The sequence below is a fragment of the Sander lucioperca genome, chromosome 6 (assembly GCF_008315115.2).
Source record: "Sander lucioperca isolate FBNREF2018 chromosome 6, SLUC_FBN_1.2, whole genome shotgun sequence".
Taxonomy (NCBI): Eukaryota; Metazoa; Chordata; class Actinopteri; order Perciformes; family Percidae; genus Sander; species Sander lucioperca.
The window spans coordinates 34598326-34624435 of NC_050178.1; the positions used below are offsets into that span (position 1 = coordinate 34598326).

The window sequence follows — 26110 nt, forward strand, 5'->3', positions numbered from 1 at the left end:
CACACACACACACACACACACACTGCCCTAGCCATATCCCAAAACTGTGTTATTGTTGGTCTGAATCAGGAAATACTTGCTCTCAGATTACTTCATTACGTGCTGATTGTTATCCATCCATCCATCCATCTTCGTCCGCTTATCCGGTATCGGGTTGCGGGGGTAGCAGCTCCAGCAGGGGACCCCAAACTTCCCTTTCCCGAGCCACATTAACCAGCTCCGACTGGGGGATCCCGAGGCGTTCCCAGACCAGGTTGGAGATATAATCCCTCCACCTAGTCCTGGGTCTTCACCGAGGCCTCCTCCCAGCTGGACGTGCCTGGAACACCTCCCTAGGGAGGCGCCCAGGGGGCATCCTTACCAGATGCCCGAACCACCTCAACTGGCTCCTTTCGACAAGAAGGAGCAGCGGCTCTTCTCCGAGCTCCTCACGGATGACTGAGCTTCTCACCCTATCTCTAAGGGAGACGCCAGCCACCCTCCTGAGGAAACCCATTTCGGCCGCTTGTACCCTGGATCTTGTTCTTTCGGTCATGACCCAGCCTTCATGACCATAGATAGGTGAGGGTAGGAACAAAAACTGACCGGTAGATTGAGATCTTTGCCTTCTGGCTCAGCTCTCTTTTCGTCACAACAGTGCGATAAATTGAATGTAATACCGCACCCGCTGCGCCGATTCTCCGACCAATCTCCCGCTCCATTGTCCCCTCACTCGTGAACAAGACCCCAAGGTACTTGAACTCCTTCACTGACACATTGAGTGTTGGAGGTCATAGGCCGATGATGCCATTAGGACCACATCATCTGCAAAAAGCAGCGATGAGATCCCCACCTCACCAAACTGCAACCCCTCTCCACCCCGACTACGCCTCGATATCCTGTCCATAAATACTACAAACAGGATTGGTGACAAAGCGCAGCCCTGGCGGAGGCCAACCCTCACCTGAAACGAGTCCGACTTACTGCCGAGAACCCGGACACAGCTCTCGCTTTGGTCGTACAGAGATTGGATGGCCCTGAGAAGGGACCCCCTCACCCCATACTCCCGCAGCACCTCCCACAGTATCTCCCGGGGGACCCGGTCATACGCCTTCTCCAGATCCACAAAGCACATGTAGACCGGTTGGGCATACTCCCAGGCTCCCTCCAGGATCCTTGCAAGAGTAAAGATCTGGTCCGTTGTTCCACGACCAGGACGGAATCCGCATTGTTCCTCTTCAACCTGAGGTTCGACTATCGACCGAACCCTCCTTTCCAGCACCTTGGAGTAGACTTTACCGGGGAGGCTGAGAAGTGTGATACCCCTGTAATTGGCACACACCCTCTGGTCCCCCTTTTTGAAAAGGGGAACCACCACCCCGGTCTGCCACTCCTTAGGCACCGTCCCCGACTTCCACGCAATGTTGAAGAGGCGTGTCAACCAAGACAACCCCTCCACACCCAGAGCTTTAAGCATTTCTGGACGGAGCTCATCAATCCCTGGGGCTTTGCCACTGTGGAGTTGTTTAACTACCTCAGCAACTTCCACCAGGGAAATTGACGACAATCCCCCATCATCCTCCAGCTCTGCCTCTACCATAGAGGGCGTATTAGTCGGATTTAGGAGTTCCTCAAAGTGCTCCTTCCACCGCCCTATTACCTCCTCAGTTGAGGTCAACAGCGTCCCATCCTTACTGTACACAGCTTGGATGGTTCCCTGCTTCCCCCTCCTGAGGTGGCGAACGGTTTTCCAGAAGCACCTTGGTGCCGACCGAAAGTCCTTCTCCATGTCTTCTCCGAACTTTTCCCACACCCGCTGCTTTGTCTCTTTCACGGCAGAGGCTGCAGCCCTTCGGGCCCTTCGGTACCTTGCAACTGCCTCCAGAGTCCTCTGGGATAACATATCCCGGAAAGATTCCTTCTTCAGTCGGACGGCTTCCCTGACCACCGGTGTCCACCACGGTGTTCGTGGGTTACCGCCCCTTGAGGCACCTAAGACCCTAAGACCACAGCTCCCCGCCGCAGCTTCAGCAATGGAAACTTTGAACATTGTCCACTCGGGTTCAATGCCCCCAGCCTCCACAGGGATGCACGAAAAGCTCCGCCGGAGGTGTGAGTTGAAAGTCTGTCGGACAGGGGCCTCCTCCAGACGTTCCCAATTCACCCGCACTACCCGTTTGGGTTTACCAGGTCTGTCCAGAGTCTTCCCCCACCCTCTGACCCAACTCACCACTAGATGGTGATCAGTTGACAGCTCTGCCCCTCTCTTCACCCGAGTGTCCAAAACATACGGCCTCAGATCAGATGAAACGATTATAAAATCGATCATTGACCTTTGGCCTAGGGTGCTCTGGTACCAAGTACACTTATGAGCATCCCTATGTTCGAACATGGTGTTCGTTATAGACAATCCATGTCTAGCACAGAAGTCCAACAACAAACAACCACTCTGGTTTAGATCAGGGAGGCCGTTCCTCCCAATCACGCCTCTCCATGTGTCTCCATCATTGCCCACGTGCGCGTTGAAGTCCCCCAGCAGAACTATGGAGTCCCCCACTGGAGCCCCATACAGGACTCCATTCAAGGTCTCCAAGAAGGCCAAATACTCCGAACTCTTGTTTGGTGCATACGCACAAACAACAGTCAGAGTTTTCCCCCCCACAACCCGCAGGCGTAGGGAGGCGACCCTCTCGTCCACCGGGGTAAACTCCAACGTAGCGGCGCTCAGCCGGGGACTTGTGAGTATCCCCACACCCGCCCGGCGCCTCACACTCTGGGCAACTCCAGAGAAGAAAAGAGTCCAACCCCTATCCAGGAGTATGGTTCCAGAACCGAGACTGTGCGTAGAGGTAAGCCCCACCAGATCCAACTGGTAGCGCTCCACCTCCCGCACAAGTTCCGGCTCCTTCCCCCACAGAGAGGTGACGTTCCACGTCCCCAGAGCCAGCGTCTGCTGCCCGGGTCTGGTCCGTCGAGGCCCCTGACCTTCACTGCCACCCATGTGGCAGCGCACCCGACCCCAGTGGTTCCTCCCACAGGTGGTGGGCCCATGGGTTGGAGAGAGAGGTGCCACGTAGCTTTTTCGGGCTGTGCCCGGCCGGGCTCCGTGGCAAACCCGGCCACCAGGCGCTCGCTGACGGGCCCTCCATCTGGGCCTGGCTCCAGGCGGGGGCCCCGGGCTTCCTCCGGGCAGGGTCACATCATCTCTACCTCGTTTTTTCATAGGGTTTTTGAACCATTCTTTGTCTGGCCCCTCACCTGAGACCACTTTGCCTTGGGAGACCCTACCAGGAGCACAAAGCTCCAGACAACACAGCCCTCAGGTTCATAGGGACACACAAACCTCTCCACCACGATAAGGTGATGGTTCCCGGAGAGGGTTGCTGATTGTTAGCTAAAGTTATTTTTTTCACAAGAAATGTCGAAAGGTTCACTAAGAACAATGTCACTCTTTGACTCAACGCTAACTTTTTGATGCATCTCACTTCACACGCAAAAAACTGCCACTGTGGGAAATCATCGCATTGTGTCTTGGCTCAGTCAAGACTTTCCATCATCAAATCATTTCCCGTTTCTGTTTCGTAGCCAAAAAGGTGGAAAGCTCTGACTGAACTTGATGTCACAGCTGCCATTCTTGCTGTCTTTGTACACATACTCAGCCTCATAGTGACATACACACACGGACATGCACATCCTTGTGTCTTTGATGGCAGCCATGCATATGATAGCGGTGTGGAGTGCGGTGCTTGCTAATTGCTGAAAGCATGAATATTCATCTCCTCCGGTGTGGGAAGGGGGGGGACTGTGTTTGGAGCGATTGCGGGCGTCCTGGAAACAGACGAGAAGGACTTGGAGGGCTTGATAAAGTGGAGGGAAATTTTGTATTATGTGTATGCATGAGACAACCTTTATTGAAGTGTCTTAACATGTGTGCCAATGTACGTTTGTGTGTGTGTGTGTGTGTGTGTGTGTGTGAGCACATACAAGCATATATGTCTCAATTGCATTTTGTATGAGTGGTGTTTCATGTGCTCCTACATTGATTCAACCTCATCTGCATGTCTTTGAATCTGCATTTGCACACACACTCAGTATTCAAACATATATGTGTGAGTGAGTGTGTATTGTGTGTGTGTGGGATAACACCATTGTCTGACTTTCCATTCGGCATCTCAAAGAGATTTTCCCCTCCACATTTCAACAAGACTCTCATCCCTCCAAGGAATCTGCATTCATGAACACACACACACACACACACACACACACACACACACACACACACACACACACACTTCTTGTGCCATTCACAAGATGTTGCTTTGAGTCTCTACAATAGCAAACAATGATCTCTATTGTGTTTTTGGCTCAACAAGGCCTCATCAAGTAATATCTTACCCATAGGGTTTCGTCTGACATCAATCCTGTGTGTGCGTGTGTGTTTGTGTGTCGATCTGTTTACATTCACATATTACTGGTTCGTTGCCAATCTCGTTAGCAAACACATTAGCACAGACTGACATCAACACACATAATAAGCAGCTGGTTGTATCAATCAAGACTGACATTTTAGTGAACTGGATACAGCTAATCAGTCAGTTCTAAGTAGCTCAAAGATTTATTTTCCATAATTTATCAAACTCTGGCTGACTATAGAACTCCCGAAGTTAACAAGTGCATAATGCGGCGTTTAAACATCAGCCAGGCTGACACTTTGTTTCATCACTCCGATCGTACGTGTAGCACGCAGGAAATGTGATTTGTAATAAATGCTTTAACAGATTGTTGTTTCTGGACGGATCTCATCAATCCCTGGGGCTTTGCCACTGTGGAGTTGTTTAACTACCTCAGCAACTTCCACCAGGGAAATTGATGACAATCCCCCATCATCCTCCAGCTCTGCCTCTACCATAGAGGGCGTATTAGTCGGATTTAGGAGTTCCTCAAAGTGCTCCTTCCACCGCCCTATTACCTCCTCAGTTGAGGTCAACAGCGTCCCATCCTTACTGTACACAGCTTGGATGGTTCCCTGCTTCCCCCTCCTGAGGTGGCGAACGGTTTTCCAGAAGCACCTTGGTGCCGACCGAAAGTCCTTCTCCATGTCTTCTCCGAACTTTTCCCACACCCGCTGCTTTGTCTCTTTCTCATTGCAACAATTGAAGAGGGGGATCTTTTTCTCCCAGTTTTTTTATTATGTATTTTCTTCAGTTTCATTCAGCTACTGATCCCACTAAGAGTCCGACCTGTTCATTTAGATTTATGAGCACGGCTCCAGCTTCATCTTTTTCCTGACAGTGTAAAGCTTGAATGCACACACACACACACACACACACACACACACACACACACACACACACACACACACACACACACACACACATTCACATACACGTACACACACACACACACACTTTGAGCAAGGAGGTGGTCATTGTTATGTAAATGTTAATAGACCTGGTGCAGCGAGGCGTAGAAAGGAGTATAGTGACTAGAAGGGAAAAGTGCTGGTGCAGGTGGCACTCAATTACAAGAGTTCAAACCATTATAGCACCTTCCTCAGCACAGGACCGAGCACATACATATACATATACACAGCTTTAGTCCCCACATACCACTTGGACGGGGTCCACGCCATAATAGTGTTACCTAAGGGTTGTTGAATGCTGTTACTTACTGATCAGCTGGCTCACTCTCTGCTGCATGATTTAAAACTAGCCTGCTGTGGCAATTTGATACACACACACACACACACACACACACACACACACACACACACACACACACACAAAGGGAGATCAAGTGACTCATCAACTTGGGGCCTGTTGGTGAAGAAAAGTTGAATGTGGTGCTGACACTTTCACCACATGTGCACACACACGTGTTTCATAGGCAACATATGTAGCCTATCATCAAGCTCATACATCCAGTCTGGCTGTGAATGACTGACAAACACACACCAAGGGCCCTATTTTAACGATCTAAGGGCACGGCGTGAAACGCATGGCGCAGGTGCATTTAGGGCTTGTCCAAATCCACTTTTGCTAGTTTAACGGCGGAAAAAAGGGTCCGGGCGCATGGTTCAAAAGGGTTGTACTTAGTGTCTTCATTAATTCATAGGTGTGTTTTGGGCGTAACATGCAATAAACCAATCAGAGATCATCTCCCATTCCCTTTAAAAGCCAGGCGCGTTTGGACCTTGGCACATTGCTATTATGATTGGAGGATTAATATTTTTATATTTTTATTGTAATCTTGTTTGTGTGCTGCTGCGCTTCCCTGTGTGTGTGTGTAACAAGCATAGTGTGCGTGCGTTGTGCACGAGCCTAGGCGCATTTAACTAATTTGCCATAATAACAATGAAATGCTGCGCTATTGACTTTAGACCAGGTTTTTGTTGGTCAATGGCGTGATCACTTCCCACTGCCTCAAGATAGCAATACGCCAAGAATTCACCTGAACACACCTCCCTGTAGGACCAGCACGCCCATGGGCGCAAAGATGGGCACAGGTGCATTTGCTATTTAAACGACGTGGGTGCTGGACGGGAAATTGACAACTGCGTCGGTCTTAAACTAGCAACTAACATACACAATAATGTTACTCACACATTAGTGCACACTCAACATGTATGTAGAGGTCCATATTTGAAGACTGTCTGTCCTTTTTTGTAACGCAAATGTCTGTTCAGTTGGGTACTCCGACATTGGCTGTGTGTATAAAAACAGTCAAATTTGCAAGATTAGTGAGGAAAATAAACTAGTTAACTGAAAATAATCTGCAGATGAATCAATAATAAGAATAATTGTTAATTGCAGCCCTACTCCCCTCCTTTCTGTGACATGATGAAAGAAGAGAAAGAAAGCAAATGAGTTAAGAGATGCTCATTGCTTCTAACAGTGGCAGATATGTGAGGAGACTGACCAAGATCCCATCATTAGCCAGAGAGGGATGGTTTCCATGTCTCTTAATATCTCAAACTTCACTTCTCTCTCTTTTTCTCTTAATTGCATTTCCTGCCCTTTTCTCTCCCCTCTTTCCAGTCGTATCCTTCTCTCTTGTGGTTTTTCCCTTAAGAAAAAAAAGAGACTATGTATTTGATTAAATGTGTGCGTACCCCATCAGAAAAGTGGGCTCAGACACTTGTCTTTGGCGTGATGCTATCAGTCCTAATGGAAGTCTAGCTGTCACTAGATAGCTCTGTCTTTCTCTCATCTCACTCTGTTTTACTCTGCTGTCTTTTCCCAAAGGATGGCGTGATAGAGCAGACTGATAGGGTTAGAAAAGAGGGTGAGATGGATAGGGAGGTTAATGGTTCTCTCTCCCTCCATCTCCCCCTCCTCCCCGTTCTTCTCAATCACTATCAATCGGCTGTGCAATCGGTCCTCCTGTTGCTTGACAGTGATTGGGGCGGGAAGATGTGGTCTTGACTGATTGTCATTGGATGAGGCCAATCAAAAGCTGGCATGGCCCGCAGAGCCTCTCCAAGTGGCACGTCGCTGTATTCGGTTCTGTGCCTTAACCACCTGTCACACTTGGAAGAACAATAAAGTGTCGCTCATGCATGACAGCACAGGGAATTGTTTTGAATTTAAGTCAAATTTCTTTTCAAATTCATGCACAGCATGTTTTATAAATATTTTTTTTCAGTGAATCTGTTTGTCTATACAATGTGGAGGAAAAAAAACACTGATAAACATCTATCACGAGTTTCCTCAACCCAAGATGGCTTCATCAGAGTGCTTGCTTTGTCCAACCAACAGTCTAAAACCTACAGAGATTTTGCTTGGCAGCAAATGTTCACATTTGAGAGGCTGAAAGAGGCAAATGTTTGCCATTTTTGCTAGATAAATGATTTAAGCGAAATCAATCTATTATTTGTTGAATTTTAAAGGGGCATGAAGATCAGTTTACTCGCCACAGGGAGTGCTACTCAGCCTGTGTGTGAGGTCTTCTTTGGCTTTTATTTTTTAGACTTTGTCAAAAATGGAGAAAAAAAACCCCCTAATGATGTGATAAGGCATGTCTTTACTCGGGCTCGGAGATTAACATTTTCTTATGGAAAGGCTTTGTTACAAACTAGAAGCACGAAGCTCAAAATACTTTGGCATTTACCAGGCAAGGAGAGTCTAATGAAAGATGCTGTTTAGTTGCGTTATGGGAAATGTAGGATCCAGCATGTTTAAAGTTTGATCCATAATAGGGACTAAAGAGAGTCAGGACATCTCTTCCTCTGCTGCATCACCTTTGAACAATCTGCAATACTAGGTTGCTGCACTTACCCCTTTAATGTTCTGCCTTATTGATTAGTTGACTAAAAATAATCATAACGCCCAAGTCAAGTATCTGTCTCTTACAGAAATCATGGTTGTCTGTCTTAGTTTATAAAGTATTTTCTTCCTTTAGTGCAATCAAGACATATGACAACATCAGATGACGGCACAGAAAAACATGACAAACATTGATCAGATCTGACTGTTTTCACATATCTTTACAATGTTTTGATGTAACTTTGTTAAAATGCACATCGATGGGCGCCTGGGTAGCTCACCTTGTAGAGCAGGCGGCAGGCGCCCATATATAAAGGTTTACTCCTTGACGCAGCAGCCGCGGGTTCGACTCCGCCCTGCGGCCCTTTGCTGCATGTCATTCCTCCTCTCTCTCCCCTTTCATGTCTTCAGCTGTCCGATATAAATGGCCTAAAATGCCCAAAAAATAATTTTTGATTTGATTTTTTAATTGATTGATGAAAAAACATTGATTCGTCTCAACCAATTCTCTTTTATTTGCAATTTTAATATTTCAAAAGCTCCTGTTAATCGTCCTGGCAGTAATTTTGAACGACAACATACATATTACCACAAAGTCAATCGGACACATTTTGTTTATTCTGCTCAGTTCTTTGCCAGCTTTCAACAATCCCTATCTATTGAAACACCTACCAGCCATGACTTCCACACAGCGACTCCTGTGAGAGCAAATAAAGAAAAGCAGCATTTGTCCTCTTTTTTTCCCCGCTTTCTCTCCTCTGTTTCTCTCTGTATGTGTATATGGTGGTGGGTCGCCTGGCAGTGCTAATGGAAATGCCAGCTGTGTAGCTCCTCACTCCTCACCAAGTCCATTTACTAAAGTGACAGAGTCATTTACCAGACCACCGGCCTCTCCCATCCTCACTTAATTAGACGACCCCTAGGCCTGTGTACCTTAGCTGGTCACATTTACCTCTTTCTCTCTCTCTCTCTCTCTTTCTCTACAGTGTCTTTGTTCCAATTCTTTGTTTTCTACCATTTTTCAATCTCCGTCTCGTCCTTTGTCTCTGTCTCAGTTTTCCTCTTTTGCGCTCTAATTCCACTTTCTCTCTCTTCTCTCTTTCTGTCAGTCTCTCTCTCTCAAGAGGGCCAAGAGTATTATGGACAAATTGCTACACAAAGAGTGAGAAAGTGTATTGACCTATAATTTGCTATTAGCTCTTTTTAAGTGAGTTAATGGGAATGTCCGTGTGATGAGCGATCACATATTTATTTCTCAAAGTTTGTTTTTTTCACTCATTCTAGGTTATCTCTTTATTTATGTAGCCAGTCCTAATTGTTGCAGTTGTTTCATACTAACTTTTTTTAATTCTTTCTTCTTTTGTAGGAAAAAGTGACAAATTCTTTTGCCTTTTCTTGAGGTATTTTTGCAGGTGGTATTACTTCAGCACTTAATACACAATTATCAGTATTCAACATTATGAAGGACAAGGACATCTATCATGTTATATTTTTTTTAGAGGTTGGGTGAATGCTTCTCAAAAGTTTTACTACAATTTATTTGAAGGTGCTTCTATATTAATTTTAAGGGGCTTGCAAACACACACCTACACTGAGAAAGCACTACTACAGCTGCAATGCAGTGTTATGGTGTGTACCCTGTGTGTGTGTGTGTGTGTGTGTGTGTGTGTGTGTGTGTGTGTGTGTGTACTGTATATATGTTGTCATAGCAGTCTCCAAGTAGAAGGGAATTTGAATTGTCAACTTTAATGGCCTTGAACTCATGAAACTGGTTCTCAAATCAATAAGCTGTTTGATCAGCCTCTTGTATTCACCGGCATGGACTATAGAAGAAGAGATCAGTATTTCAGAAGAGGAAAAACAATGGCGCAAACGAATAATTGAGCCCAGTGCAGAAGAAAGAGGATAAAAAGATAAATTAAAGAGGCGAAAGAGAAGGAGAGCTGATTGGAAGGGAGAAATGGCAGACAAAACACAATATAAGAGAGATAAAGATGCTGAGAAAGGCAGGGAGGACAGAACATTCTGCAGGGAGTGAGTTTTGAAAGCAAAAGCAAGAGATTACAGCTATCACAGTGGGCACTATTTTCTTCTGCTGTGACACATAAAGACCTAATTCACTAAAACAGGTCAGCAGCAAACAATTTGAGTTGACCACAATGGCCAGATCTGTCAATAACATCTCTGCAGTGTAACAGTGATTTAGTATTAGGGCACAATTCAGCAAATTGAACATGACAGCAGATGATTTTTCGATGGAACACAATGATGTGATTGCTTTTCCTCACTTTTCATTTCTCCTACTACACAACCTTTGCGCATCCTCCCTCTCTTCACCCGTCCTTCAGCACCTCTCCTGCTTTTCGGTGCCAGACTCTCTCCGAGTCTTGTTTGCTTTGCTGCTTATCTCCAATCAGTCAACACTTCGAGTTCCTAGCCAGTCATTGATCTCCTAAGCCCCTTACAATCCAGTCAATGCACACATGCTAACCCAGCCTTTGATACAGCACCCCCTGAGCAGGTATTCCAGCACTGGGAGAACTGGCTCACTTACATGGACACCCTGTTGAGAGACACGTTTCTGCACTACGCCTGAGGGATCGCCGGACCACTACTGGGTAGAACTACCATTTCTAATGACCAATTGTAGAAATGACACACTGATGCCAAAGCAGAAGATGGCATCATGAATTACTCTCACTGCACAGTAATGACTAGGGATGTTACAATACCCAAAATCAAGTAGTGGGTACCGATACCACCAAAAGTACACGATACTTGGTACCAAAGTCGATACCACGGTGTGTAAAAAAAGAAAGGAAAAAAAAGAACAATAATACTTAAACATTAATTCCTTTTATTTAAACATTTGAACATTAAACACGGCAATAGCGGCAACTACGGATGTCAAGATACCAAACATTTACAGCAACAAAACTAAAATTAAATCCCATCTCCTCCTTTTATAATGTGTATTTTAGGACAACAAGGATAACACTTGGGGGAGAGAGAGAGAGAGAGAGCGAGAGAGCGAGAGAGCGAGCGAGAGAGAGAGATTTGGGACAGTGTAATATCACTCTTTTTTTCAGTGTCATTTTTGTTTCAACTTTCTAACTGACATTATACTGTAGAGGTCCGCTAAAACAAGAGCTAAAGTTAGCTAATGTCAGCTAACGGAGCTAACGTTAGGCTGTGACCGACATCGGCAGAGAGAAACAGGCTTACATTCAGTTTGGGAGCTCCAAGTGAAGTCGTGAAAGCCGATGCTATAGATGTACGGTAAAGCCAGAGGCTGACTGCGGTCAAGCCGTCAGTGTGCACGAAGGTGAGGCGCTTTTCTCTCGTTATTCTGTGCTGGTCAGCGTTTTTCTTCTTCTAAAGCATTTAGCGGCAGACTAGAACACTTGTAACGTTAGGCTTATATACTGCCCCAGTCAGGTGTGGAAGGATTGCATCCCCCGATACCTATGGTACTGTTGAAAAATGAGTACTGTCACAGTTTTTGAATTTTGGCACCAAAGTACCGGTACTCGTGACATCCCTAGTAATGACAACCACAACACATTTTGAGCTACAGTTGCACCCTAACCCTCTTTTTATTTTCATTTCTCTGTGATATTCAGTGTGGTTCTGGGGCATTTAGTGGCAGTGCTGGTAGATATATATATATATTTTTTTTTTCATGTACATGGGTGTTCACTGCCAGCACAGATTAGACCACAAGAAGATGATTGACGGTTGTTCAAATAATGCAGGTGTGGTTAATGTCAGTTTACAGCGAGGAATGATGGAGGCATGATGACAGGTTATAATCTCTCCTCATCTTCCTCATCCTCCTCCCCTTGCTGTCTGCTCATTCTGTCAGCTACTGGTTAAATCACATTTTTTAGTTTAAATTGGACTTTTTTTCTGCTCATCCACAGCTAGTTAAGATTACAGAGTAAGGTTTGGGTGGAAGGAGAGGAGCAATAAAAAGAGCCAGAAGTTGAGATTTTTCTCTGCAAACTGAACATGTGACTTTTTACCCCGAATGCACACAGTTTTCTTAAATGTATCTATGGAAAGCTGATTGTGTATGTGCGCTCTTTCCTTAAAGTGATATCCTACACTTTGACTCTTGGGAACTCCGCAGTAAAACCAAATTTCACTACTATTTGTCGCTGAGCTGCATGATTCAGCCAAAATTAGGTGTTGTTAAGCGCAAGAGGTTCCGTGGTAGTTGTTCAAGGAGGCATGGCTGTTGCTAATTTATGATGCAGAGTCTCATGCAGAATCTAAAAATAACTGAAAATAAACTGTGATTTCTCTTCCCTTGGCTCACAGACAGTGTAACCCGTAAACGAGGCTGTCTTCTGGTAGACATCTCCGCTACGCCCCACTCCTCTTCTCCTCTACTATAGACTCCCCCTGTGTTTGAATGTTAAAAAAAAAGAAAGAAGCTGCAACAAGGCTGATCCTTTTATGTCTGAAGATTTAACAATCAATGAAAAGCTGCGCTGAAAGCTTTACAGGTCCTTTGGGTTTTGGGGGTGACCATCGCAAAGCCTGTTAGCTGGACGTTTAAAGGCAGGTGATAGCGCTCTGTAAAAACAGATTGGAGAGGAAAGGTGGAAAGTTTATAGCAGAAAGGAGATGTCATGGCGTTGCGATATGGTCGGGGTAGAGGGCTGACAACACGGGAAGAGAGAGCGAGGAAGGAGAATTGAGTTACAGCGGTGGATGCTATTGTAAATAAGGAGATGGCAAGAGAGAGGAGATGGCGGCCTTGGTTTATAAGGTCATTTAAAGGAGTAATGTGGCACACTGTCGGGAATTGGCTTTCATTAAAAGAGCCATCGAGAGAGACAGAAGGAGGGAGACAGCGAGGGAGTGTGTATATGTGGGTCTGTGGGTAAGCAGTATTCCCAACACACATGCAGGCACACATTTTTTCAATCTACATGCGGTTATACAAGTGCATTCCCGGCTTCAGTAAAGCATTTTATATCCCCACTGGGAAAAACAACCATCATAGCCCCCTACCACATCAACAGCTGTATGCCCATAGTGTCTTTACTACTAATAGTACGGGAACAATTGTTACAATAGTCCATATATCTATCATTACACAGGGTAGTGATAAGGTTATGCTAGCTCACCAAGGACCTATAGAGTTAGTATGATTTATGTGGACCATTGTCCTTAATCACAGTCATGATGATTTATGGAGAAGAGAGGAATTGGTCTGTCCGTGATGATTTTGAGGAACAGGCCATTCTTGCTCCTTCTCTCCATTTTGTCTTTTTTTGTTAAATCATAAACTATTTGAAAGACATCCTGTCCACCTGTCCATTATCTGCACATTCATTCACACTCATTTCCCCCCTCTGTCATCCTCATATTATCTAAGACGCACCAATCCCTTGTTCCATCTTTCTTTCAGCTCTCCTTTCAGATGAAAACTAGACTCACACTCGTTCTGACAATGACACATAGCAGCCGTCTGACACCATATCCCATCTACTCAGCACAATGTCCTCAACGATTCTCCCAGTGTGTGTCTTCCATTACACCTCTCTTTTCCTCTATTCATCCATCCAGCCAGCACTTTCAGTAGATGACCAGCTCCTTCTCTTCCCCCTCGGGTCCCCACCATTGCTCGTTTGCATCATTTCATCTGTCTTTCTCTCTCTGGGCGGCTAGCCAGCTAGAAAGCTACTGTACTGAAGTCTATAGAATGAATGAATGGTATGCTTAGAGAAGGATTGTGGGGCAGATAAAGTAGCAGAAGGAGCATAGATAGTAATGGAAATAACCAAATGTATAGTGGGGAAAAGGAAATATAGAAATGAAAAAAAAGGGGGATTGTTGGCACACAGTGTCAAGTGTTTTTGTCTGTCTGCCCATTGCTTGAGCAGTATTGCTATGTCAAAAAGCCCCAAGGCCAGTCTGATACAAGATATGTCAGAGCATAAATGAGTTCCACCGTGTCATACCTATCTCATATCTGTGTTGTACTTAAAGCTCACAGAGGAATCCCGGCCTCAGTTTAATATTTCAGCGCTGCGTTCCTTTGTCTGCCTGGTTTCCGTCCTGCAGCTAACCAGCTTTATCTCCTAAGGCCTCTGCTCTCTTTCTTACTTATGTTTTCTCTTATTCCTCCATACATTTCTCTGTCACTCCCCTCCCATCCCTACCCTCAGGCCCCACTGGGCCAGTCACTGCTTTAGTCCCCACTAGGGGTGCACAATATATCGACTCAATATCGTTATTGCGATATCACGTTGCGCGATATTATACCGAAAGTCTCGCAATAATTAAGCGATATTTTGTTTGCGTTGCATCCTGTCCAACATGTACCCAAAGAGTATAGAAGCAACAAGAGGAGAAACTCAATAGAACGTTGTGTTACATTCAGTCCAAGATGGCGGAGCTGCAGTTCCATTGAGTTTCTCCTCTTGTTACGTCTATACTCTTTGATGTACCTCTCGAAAAATACACATCACTTGGTTGCTTGGCTCTGGTCTTAAAAGTTACTTCAGAGGTATTGTTAAGTCACAAGAACGATGTTTTTGGATTTAAAAGTATTTATTTCTCGATAAAAGTAACACAATATATGAGATTAAATGCCAAACATATCAGATATATACATAAATACCATGTCCTGAAGCGTTGTCCGCCATCTTGAATTATTTTCTTCGACTTGAGCCACTGACATACGTCACGCTGCCCTCACGCTGCCTTCACTCTGATTGGCAGTCGCTCGTGCCCAAACGGCCACTCCCATTGAAAATGAATGGTAGCTGTCTCTTGTAGCTAATGTGACTGTAGGGTAATGCCTCCTCCTCGGTAGCTTGGAAATACTTTGGTTTTAAGCCAACAGATGTGCATTGCATTGTTTTTTATACTGTAGTCGTGTATATACAACCAGTACAACATGTCCTGTTCTATAGACATGCTCTTTATTTAATTTTTTTATATTGTCCAAGCAGTAAAACATGTCCTGTTCTGTAGACACATGTTGGACCAGTCCAATATGACTGTCAGTTGAAATAAACCTTGTGTTGTAAGAAAACTTGTTTTATTTGTTATAAATCTATTTTGATGCGTTTTCCCATAACTTTGGTAATTTTACATATGTTTAAAAATATCGAAATTAATATCGATATCGCAATATTCATTATCGATATCGCAATATCACATTTTTTCAATATCGTGCACCCCTAGTCCCCACATACCACTTGGACGGGGTCCACGCTATAATAGTGGTACCTAAGGGTAGGGTTGTTGAATGCTGTTACTTACTGATCAGCTGGCTCACTCTCTGCTGCATGATTTAAAACTAGCCTGCTGTGGCAATTTGATACACACACACACACACACACACACACACACACACACACACACAGGGAGATCAAGTAACTCATCAACTTGGGGCCTGTTGGTGAAGAAAAGTTAAATGTGGCGCTGACACTTTCACCACATGTGCACACACAGGCGCGCAAACACACATGCCTACTTTGTCGCACACTAGCATTCTACGCATATGCTAGCAATCTGTCTGTCACACAGTTAAACACACTCACATCTCTCGCGAATATCTGGAAATACACACACACTTTCAGACCCATTGGGGATATGTTGTGAACCATCTGTCATCACCTTTAGCAGGAGTGAGGGCTAACGTAAGCACAAGGCAACATATGTAGCCTTGTTGCACAGGCTCTGTACTTTAATCCTCCCTCTCTCTCTCTCTCTCTCTCTCTCTCTCTCTCTCTCTCTCTCACATGTCCACATGACCACACACACACACGCACACACACACACACACACACACACACACACACACACACACACACACACACACACACACTGGGGTTCTGTCCTTCTGCTCCTCTGCCTCCCATTGGTTTTTGAGGTCACCTGTCAATCACAGCACTGTTACCACGACCACCTGTCAGGTGTCCCAGCATGCATTGTGAAGCCTCTCCTGTACACGCTTCACTGGAGGCTGTCACACACCGCTGGACTGGAATCGCTCACCGGAACACACGCATGCACAAATATACATACACTTCTCACAGACTAGCTCTCTTTCAATCTCAGCAACACACACACAGACACAAACACACACTCTGACTGTTGAATTGAATCAGTCTGATAAGCTGTCAAATGCTCATCTCCATCCAGCTGAATATTATGCTCATTTTACAAGTTTGATTACAACAAGGATAGTAATTATTTCTCTCTCTCTCTCTCTCTCTCTCTCTCTCTCTCTCTCTCTCTCTCTCTCTTTCTCTCTCCTCCCCCTTACCTCTCTTCCCCTAGGTGGTGAGAGTTCCAGTGGAAAGCTGTGAGCAGTACACCACTTGTGGGGAGTGTTTGGGCTCCAGAGACCCTCACTGTGGATGGTGTGTCCTCCACAATGTGTAAGTAGCACACACACACTCATGCACACATTCATTTACCCAGGTACCCTTCCATTGCATTGTATAGTAGATCATTGTGAAGGAAGTGTTTAGATGTGTGTCAGTTGATCATGTTGGAGTGAAAGCACCCACATGAATGGTTACACATTTAGCTCAGGAGCCTTTTGTCACCCCAGACACTCCAAGGGAAAATTCACTCTAAAATAGAATCTAGGTTGTCCAGGGGTTATTTTCAAGTTATTATCTACTGAAAAAAGTATCAAGACTCAAACTGATGATCAGATGATCAGATCTACTCTATTGACACTGAATTAGGTATCAGTTTAGTTCTCAGTTTTTTTTTTATATATATATTCCATGTTAACAGAGTTTTTTTTAAATGTAGGACAGAAATAAATGTCACAAGTTTTGAAAAACAATAACTGGCACAATCACCACTCATCTGTGCATTTTCCCTTTGAGAGCTTTTGTAGAGAATGGAGACTGTGGACAAATGTGTGGTCTGGCCTTGGGGCTTTTTGTGGGTGTCTACAACCGTGAAGATGTCTGTAGTTACTTTCATTTGAGACTTTTTCAGTGTAACTAGGTTGTACATTTAATTATGCCTTGTTAAGACTTAACATGCTGAATCTTAGAGAGACCATGATATTCAGAACTACCGTTTTCTGAAATTCAGTTGTACTGAAATCTTGAACACTAAAGTGTCTTAGCCCCCTCCGCTTCCTGAGCTGCGTTAAAATGTGATTGTTGATGTACTGTTAAATTAACTGCTATTCCTTTTAAACGGTTGACTCTTTCTTTTTACCTCATAAAGTGTTGACCATATACATGAAATGTATGGAGAACCTAAACACAGCACACAGTAGAAAAGAAGGCAGCCAGTTGTTGCTTTGAATGTGGCCTGTGTTGCCCCTCAGGAACTATTTTAAACTCCTTGTTATAACTTCAGTAAAATGCCTCTAACACCTTTTAATTAGTCACATAAGTATGATTCATAGAAGACATCTAACTTCTAAAACTTGAAAGCTCCCTGTCAGTAGAGATACATTTATCCTTTTGAAGTCTGTCAACCGGCTAAACCTGTTAATAGCACATAAATAACAACACAGCTTGGCAGCCCGCATCACTGACACTCCCATTTATCTTAGTGGTATTTAGCTTGTTTTTGTGTGTGTGTCTGTGTGTCTGTGTGTTGAACTTGTCTCACTACAAGTGTACTTTTTAATACTTATGTAGGAACTTTTTGGCAACAGATTAATGATTAGTCACTTCTAGTGTTAGTGTTTGGTTTGTGGACTAGGTCTTATGTTTGCTTTAAGAATAAAGACTCAGTAAGACTGTTTAGGATTAAATTGTGGAGGTTTGTAGTTATGTTTAGAAAATAAATCTAATCACTGTCACAAGTGTAGTGATACATAGTAACTTTGTATTTGAGAGATTACATAATCTCTCTATTTCCTCCCTTTGATTTGAGGGTGTGTGTTTGTATGCACACAGGAGAGTCTGAGAACAGTTCCATGTTATTGAAAGGTGACAGGATGTTAAACCACAGTTGGAACACCTCAAGCATTTGGCATAATGCCATCTTACTGTGCGTTAATTAAACTTACAAAACATATCACCAACCTGTCTTTCCTCAAGGCACAAGGCACACACACGTACTGTACACACACACACACACACACACACACACACACACACACACACACACACACACACCACCTGTGTTTCTCCATTTTTTCATTTCATAATGGTGATCCAGTGATATCCTTCCGTTTGGGGCACATTTTGACCTTGTGTCTTGAATACAGCTCATTTCTTACCTGATAGTGTTGTCAAATCTGGCCGAGGCCCTTGCAGCCAAATTGGTATTAATAGACAAATTATTGATAAGCCTTGTTTCAGCCCTCAGGTGCTTTTAGCTTTTAGCGCATACTGACTCACATGTATACACACACACAGTTTTAATCAACAGTGGAATTGAGCACACTTTATTCAAACAAATTCACATAGTCACACACCAGAGAAGGAAAAGAGGTCCATAATGAGAAAACGTGTACATACCTTTTTGTGTGTGTGTGTGTGTGTGAGAGTTAGTGACTCCCGGGGGAGTGGTTGGCGACAGCTTTTTCTTGCTGAGCTTGAGTGAAGGCTAACTAAAAAGGGAATGGGGGGTGCTGCTGCTCAGAGGAGGCAGTTAGCATTTTTGTTGCCTCCTTCTTATTGTTAAGGCCTCGCCAAATGCCACATCAGCACTTTCCTCTCACCACCGGGACCAGTTGTTGTTAGCGCGAAGGTGAAGTGATAGCTAATGCATTATGAATAGCTAATAGTAAAACTGCCACAATACAGGGGTGTCTGCTGAATTTTAGCACGATCAGTTGGCTCGTAATAAGCGGGGGAAATTGCTGACCCCATTGATATGCGGCTGGTAGGAATTGTATCATTTTTACGGTTCAGGGAAACTTAACGATTGCTTGTATATCTCATGAGAAGTTTGACTTGGGTGGGGCTGTAAACTGAAAAGATGAGGGGGACTGGATGTTCAAATAGCTAAGCGTTTCTTGCACAAATGTCGGGGCCAATAAGGTAATGATGTAAAGACCTACAGTAATGGCTGGGGGAAGCTATTAGCCTATTTGTCTTCCGTTATTGCTCCCATTTCTGTGTGACGGTGATGGCTGTGCATGTTTGTCATCTTAATATGATTGTCATATTAGCTTAACAGTCGCTCATATTCTCTGTCTCTTCTCTCCTCCCCTCATCTTTTGTTCTTTCCTTCATTCTGTCCTAACCTCTCTTCTTATCCGTCTTCTAATTTTCCCCCTTCCTCCTTTTCTTTCCCTCTGTCCTTTCTTTCTCCTCCACTTTTGCTGCCGCTCCCTAGTTGTTCACGCAAGGACCGGTGTGAACGAGCCGGAGAGCCCCAGAGGTTTACCTCCGACCAGAGACAGTGTGTGGAGCTCACTGTTCAGCCAAGAAATATCTCTGTCACCATGTCTGAAGTTCAGGTATGTCTTAATTGTAGTGGGAATTACACAGTTTTACCATTTAAACAATAAAACAACATCTACATGTAGATTTAACTAGGAACTCTTGACATTGATGTCATGGAAATCTGTAAGCGCGCGCGTGTGTGTTTGTGTGTGCGTGTGTGTGTGTGTGTGCATGTGAGAGCTCTCATTCTGTCAGCAGCTCCTCAAAGTAACCACATAAGTTTGACTGATTACAGTTTGCCTCACTTTCTCTCTGCACATTAACACGAACACAATAACCTTGCTGTAATAGCCGCTCATACTGACTCACACATGTATACACACACAAGCACTCACCCCCTTTATTCCTGCTGCTGTCACATTTACTCATACCCATGCTTTAATCCGCCCACCCAACCCCCCCACCCCCTCTCCAACACCCATTAACCCTCATGTCATATCTTATAACAATCCATGTACACCATGTCCTTTCATTGATCTTGTACTGATTGTCCCTCTCGTTCTCGCTCTCTAGCTGGTCCTCCAGGCTCGTAACGTGCCTGATCTGTCAGCAGGGGTCAACTGCTCCTTCGAGGACTACGTGGAGACGGAGGGACAGATCCAGGGTGGACACATCTTCTGCCTGTCTCCCTCCATCCGGGAGATCATCCCCATCACAAGGAACAAAGGTCGGGACAGGAAGGGCGCAGGGTGATGAAGTCATCGGGGTAGTGAGGTCACTGGGTGGTAGCAGGGTGTGGATATGGGGAGTTTTGGTTTTGGCTTTTTATGGTACTTACGGTGATTAGTACTCCATATTCCATTTGACACTTTTTCCTCTTTATGCCATCTTCCTTTTCCCTCTCCCCTGTGCCTATCTGTAGCACTGTACATCCTGTATGTTCATCACCATGGGCTGTGTATCCTCATAAGAGGCTCTTTGTGTAATTGGAGAAAGCTAGAACAGAATTTTAATGTTACCAAACGAGTTGTTTAGTGTGTGTCTATATTCAGAATACAGTGTCACCACCAATAACACTCACCTATTCCCTTCCAAAGCCCCAAACACAGTTCTACATTAATCTACTGAAAATACAACTGTTTTTGAATTCCCATTATCATGCATTACGCACTGTTGTCAGTTTCATTTTATTATTTTTTTTTTCTATCTAAACGACACTGGTTATGCTCCTAGCTTCTTTTCAAAGCAGTGACTTCAGTGTGGTTTATCGGTATATTTAAAAATATCTTTTTTTTTGTGCAGAGATTATGCACCTGTTTCATGTCCAATTCTGTCAAGCCACAAACGATAAAAACTTGTTTGGTATCCATAGTCAAAGCACTGAAAACATGTCAGATAGTGTGCTCTAAGTTTCCTCAAAGCGACATCTCAGTAGTTCTTCAACTGAGCCCATTATGCCCCATTATGAGTTCTCATCAGCCCTGGCATCCAAACACTGATTGGTGCAGCTATTTTTAATGCCACCCTACTGTGGGTGTGACATGAGCGGTGTGTTGCTAAGCTACAGTGTTTCTTTGTGTGTGCGTGTTATCTGTTGAGGTCACACAAGTGGAATTCAAATTTAAGGTGTGACATTGTGTCGATGAATAAATAGTTTTAATATACAGTCCATTTGTCACATTTATTCCCTGTGAATAAATAAAGTTGTTAGGTGTGGTGTTTCAGGTTTTTGGTTATATTTTCTCTAAAACTTTAAAGATTTAGAGAATAGTAATATTCTAAATACATTTATTTTCATGTATATGTTTGGTGCAGGTGACAAGCGGGTGGTGAAGCTCTATCTGAAGTCCAAGGAGACGGGCAAGAAGTTTGCCAGTGTCGACTTTGTCTTCTACAACTGCAGTGTCCATCAGTCGTAAGTTATGATTGAATATTTCTGGGTACATTTGATAGTCATTTGGTTTTTATTGTTGTCTTGTTTTTGTCTTTTCCCTCTTGTTGTTTAAAGAGATGGTCTCTCTGTCCTGTCTCCCCATGGGCTGTCTCATGTTACTCTCCATGAGAGATACAGTTAGACACACACACACACACACACACACACAAATACCCCACCCCCCCTCCGACCTCCACAGGAGGCTTGCGTTACCATTGGAGTGAAAAATCGAACATGCCGTATATGAGAAACGATTGGGATATGAGATGGTAATTCTAGTCTTATTATCATAACCCACGACACACACTAATGATACTTCAATGATTAATTCATTATGCGATGGTCTGCCGTAATGCCTCCCAATCACAGACACTTGTATGCCTCTTCCCCACTTGTTAAAACAATTACTTTCAGCTTTTTTGAGCACTCAGATACCAGTCTTATTCTTATTTACACAAGAAAGACAAAGTCAAATAGTACTGTAATATGGTCAATAAAGTCTTGTGCCTTTTTTCCGATGAGATAGTCTCCTTCACACTCCAGATGCCCTCAGCTATCTGCCCAATCGCAGTTCACTGCCTCTCCTAATCCACCTTCTGCTGAAAATCTCCACCACCCATCGAGCCACACCCCTAGGTCAGTCCTACCACGAGCCTGATGCACCCTGCCGGGGTAAAAGAATCCTCCAACTCCTCCACCCCACCCCCCATGATACCCTCCCTCCTGTCCATCCCCGGCTGATCCAGGGGAGGCTGAAGCGTCTGCTGGGGTATTAGCCTAGGGGCAGCAGATGGCTTGAAGGCCCCTGGGGTACCGCAGGGCTCTATCCTGGCTTCCCCTCTGGATGTTAGATGAGCCTCCTTCGAGGATTGTCCTCAAACACACACGCACATACACATAGACATGCACAGACACACCTCTCCCCCGCTCTGTCACTTACAGCCCATTGAAGCCCTAAATGTCTTGGACACCTAATCCGTTACTGTGACCTTTAACCCAGCTACCTCCGTCTCCCTGCCCTCATAAAGAAAATCCCCTACCACAACAACAATGATTAGCTCCGCTGGTTAAGGGTGTGGTGGTTTACAATGTCAACTCCCAGTTAAATGATGTCCCATAAGGACCCTGTGATGTTTGCTCTAACTCCCAACGCCTTTTACTGCCTAGGGTTTGTCTTGCGTCAGATGTAAATACTGTGAGCTCAAATTGCTTCATGTTAAAATAGAAAACAACTAGTTAAAAAAAGAAACAGGCTCTTAATGGCTTTATTAAATTGTAATGTCACATTAAAGATTATAATATGGCAATGATCTCACACTCCAAGTGTAGGAAATATATCAGAAGTGACGCAGACAAGAGATTCGGCCATTTGAAGATATTACCCCAATGAACTCTGATTAAATCCGCTCCCTGGGCTGATCTAATACAGCCTCCCAGTGATGTAATGGACACGTTTAATGAAGTTACAGATATGGCGCGTTGCATCTTCGGCAGAGACTCTGATGGCGACGAGAGATGCTGGGATAAGAATCCCATTTAGAGCTGGCACTCCGGCCCACATACCCGCTGTGCCCCCCGGACGTCAGTGTGTGGCGTCTGATGAGATCAGACTGGTAATGTCGTTGGCGTAATGACTTCAGGCCCGCACAGTCACATGCAAGGCCCTGTTTCGAGGATGCTTGGTCATTCTTTACAGAGCCAAGTTTTCCCTCTAATGGGCTTTAAACTCAAAAAACTGCAGGCACTTGCAGACATTCTCAAAACATGCAGAAACACATTTCCGAAACGGAAACAATATTCATCAGCTGTGCCTCCATGAATTCCCACGCATCTGTTTTTGCAGTCTAATACAGTACTGTGTATGCTGGTATGATTAACGCTATTTTTTGGAAGGCAAGGAATGAGCCCGGCATTGGATTGCCCCATCATGTTTCTTAATAGTTTACACTTTCATATTGGCACCCAACCCCCATCCCAAAAAACACACCCCTCCTGCTTATTTACTCAACTGATTACGTCGTGGGCCTTGCCTTTTCAAAAATGCCATACATTTGCATAGTGGTATTAATCTAATTAGAATTCCCACTGTTTCAGTTTAAGGGTTAGCGAGATTGAAATAGAAAATCACCCACGGCCATGATTGCTTCTTAATTAAATATTTCCATACACTTATTCCCATTCCACAGCCCCCCATTTATTAGAGATAGGGACGAAGCCTGGCAATGAATTGGGATTTAAATGTCTGTTTAAAGCCATATGAAGCACCTTTTCTCGCTATGGTTAATGTGGCACTGGCAGTGACTGGGTCATTTGTTGTGTGATTTGTTGTGATTTGTTGTGGCTCTTATTAGTAATTATTAGTATTATTAGTATATCAGTATTAGAGTAATTGGGAGAATAAGGGCATCAAATGTCATAGACAGAGAGAGTACAGTTTTCTTTGATAGAAAAGAATGAAAAAGAATCTGTGGATCCAAGGTAAAATAGAGAAAACAAGTGCAGTTGGAAAGATTTAAAAGAATTTTAGAATTCATTTGTTTTAGTTTTTTCCAAATATTGCCGCAATTGATAGGCACATTCAGATCACATTCTTTTTCTGTAAACTAAACATTCAGAAATGCATTAATACAATTATGTGCATTAATACTAGTCCCTCTGTGTTTTCTTAACTCCCTCAAATTTAGTTTGTTTTGATTTAATTTGTTTTGGGATCCAGTAATAATGGGATATACCATCGAGAGGACCATTAAATAATTTACTTACACTCTTTGGAAATAAATAGCCAACAAATAACTCATTTTGCCAAGTGCAGGAGTGTCAAACTCACCTCACTAGGAGGAGCGGATTGTATTTAGCACTCCAAACTGACCGGGGAGAGGAGAGAAGAGGAAATCATAACCCATTGTGTCGGGCCCTGAAAAAGCACTACTGCTCAAGCTAGCACAGCTCGATTAGCATCTGAATATGAACGGATTAAATTAGCATGATGAGCGTGGCCATACGGGGAGCGTGTCTACAGCCACTCAAAGCCTCTGAGTGGCTAACGCCGATAGCGAGTGACAGGAAGGAGAAATAAGGCGGTACCAGGGGGTCTGAAAAAGGGAGCCCACCCCTGGACAAGAGAAGAAGAATTATCGAACGTCCCCAAATGGCCCTGGGTGGGCTTTTCCTTAAAAGGGTCTGCACCCAGGCTATAAAAGAGGTTTTGAGATCCTCAGGCAGCTCGTGACAGGGGGCCCTGGTTACTTTGGGGGACCAAAGAGTGAGCAGTAGGGGGTTGTCTGACAGGGCCTACTGCTAGCCTTGGGTGCCACACATAATGGCACCGTCTTTTATTTCAAAGGGCATTAGAATAAAAGTCACAGAAAGTTGGCAGTGGTTACCTGCTGATATTTTGCTCGTTATTTCAAAGTCACTGGTACACTAACAAGGTTGATTTGACATGAGTAAAAGATGAAAGTACAGATAAAAATGATAATAATCAGGGCTTAGCGACAGATGTGTCGAAGGGTGTTTGGGTGTGAACTACTAACTATACATTGTACTGCTCGCTGCTTGGCTTCTGTTACCTGCTGTGTTAAGTTGGTGTTGTACTGTATTTTGATGAGCACTGATCCATTGGTGGGCCCCCAACCAAAAAAAAAAAAAAAAAAAAAAAAAACTCTTTGACATTCAAAACAGTGATTGTTGCAGAGCTAACAAACACCATCAAGCTACACAATGAGCTTGGCTAACTCGCCACGTGTTCATTTGTCTTGTCTGCTCTTTTGTTCAGTATTAAAACCCCTTGTACTGTGTCTTAATAACTTACTTGGGACGAAACATTGAGCTAAAGCCCGCAGTTCTGCTATCTGAGTCCATGCACTGTATGCTAACTTAACCTAGCGTTGTCTAATCGCGTTCCCTCCATTTATTGGCAACATTGACAAATCTCCTATTTGCTCTCGTGTGGTATTAAGAGGCCTGTTATTTCCTTAGCCGCACATCCCTCATTCTAAATGGACAGCTTCTCTCAGCACAATGCTAAATTTGTCAATTAAAGCGGCAGTGGGATTGAATTAAGCTCCAGCCTCTGATCTTGCTCTAAAGGAGGGGTCTGGGCTGGAAACGATCACTTAAAGCGCGCACCTGATAAATGAGCGGCCCTAATTGATCCAAATGAATCCACGTCAGGGTTTGATGGAATCGTATATGGGCTCCATCTCAGAGCTCAAGAGTTAAAGCACAAATTTTTCATGCGGATGAGAGGAAGGGCTGTTGGCATTTTACACAGGGTTAAAACACACTTGAGAGCTTGTCTGGAGTGCGCTCATAGCGGTTCAGACACACACACGCAAATTCACACCTGGCAGATGCAGTTGAATAAAAATCAGCCTGTATGTTAAGCACCTCTACTCACTCTTTTATTGTTATGAACCCAGACTTGCTTACCTTGACTGCATTACATGTAGTGTTTCATTATATTTCAAATAAACCATATGCTCACACAAATCATAGTAGCTAAATGAGTCACCGAAGAAATTCTGACACTGAACTACAGTACGCTTTGTAATAAAATGAAACAATTTTATTTGTAAGCTCATAATGGT

General features: G+C 44.1%; 1 protein-coding gene across 5 annotated transcripts in view; it reads left to right on the forward strand.

Moving 5' to 3' along the window:
* Window positions 1-26110, forward strand: part of LOC116034163 (plexin-A1) — a 218965-nt gene that overhangs the window by 106794 nt on the left and 86061 nt on the right. For all 5 annotated transcript variants that reach the window (XM_031276740.2, XM_031276718.2, XM_031276723.2 and 2 more), the window contains 4 exons: window positions 16551-16651; window positions 19539-19662; window positions 20162-20315; window positions 21404-21503. In XM_031276740.2, coding sequence (XP_031132600.1) covers window positions 16551-16651; window positions 19539-19662; window positions 20162-20315; window positions 21404-21503 — 479 coding nt within the window. The remainder of the gene's footprint in view (window positions 1-16550; window positions 16652-19538; window positions 19663-20161; window positions 20316-21403; window positions 21504-26110) is intronic.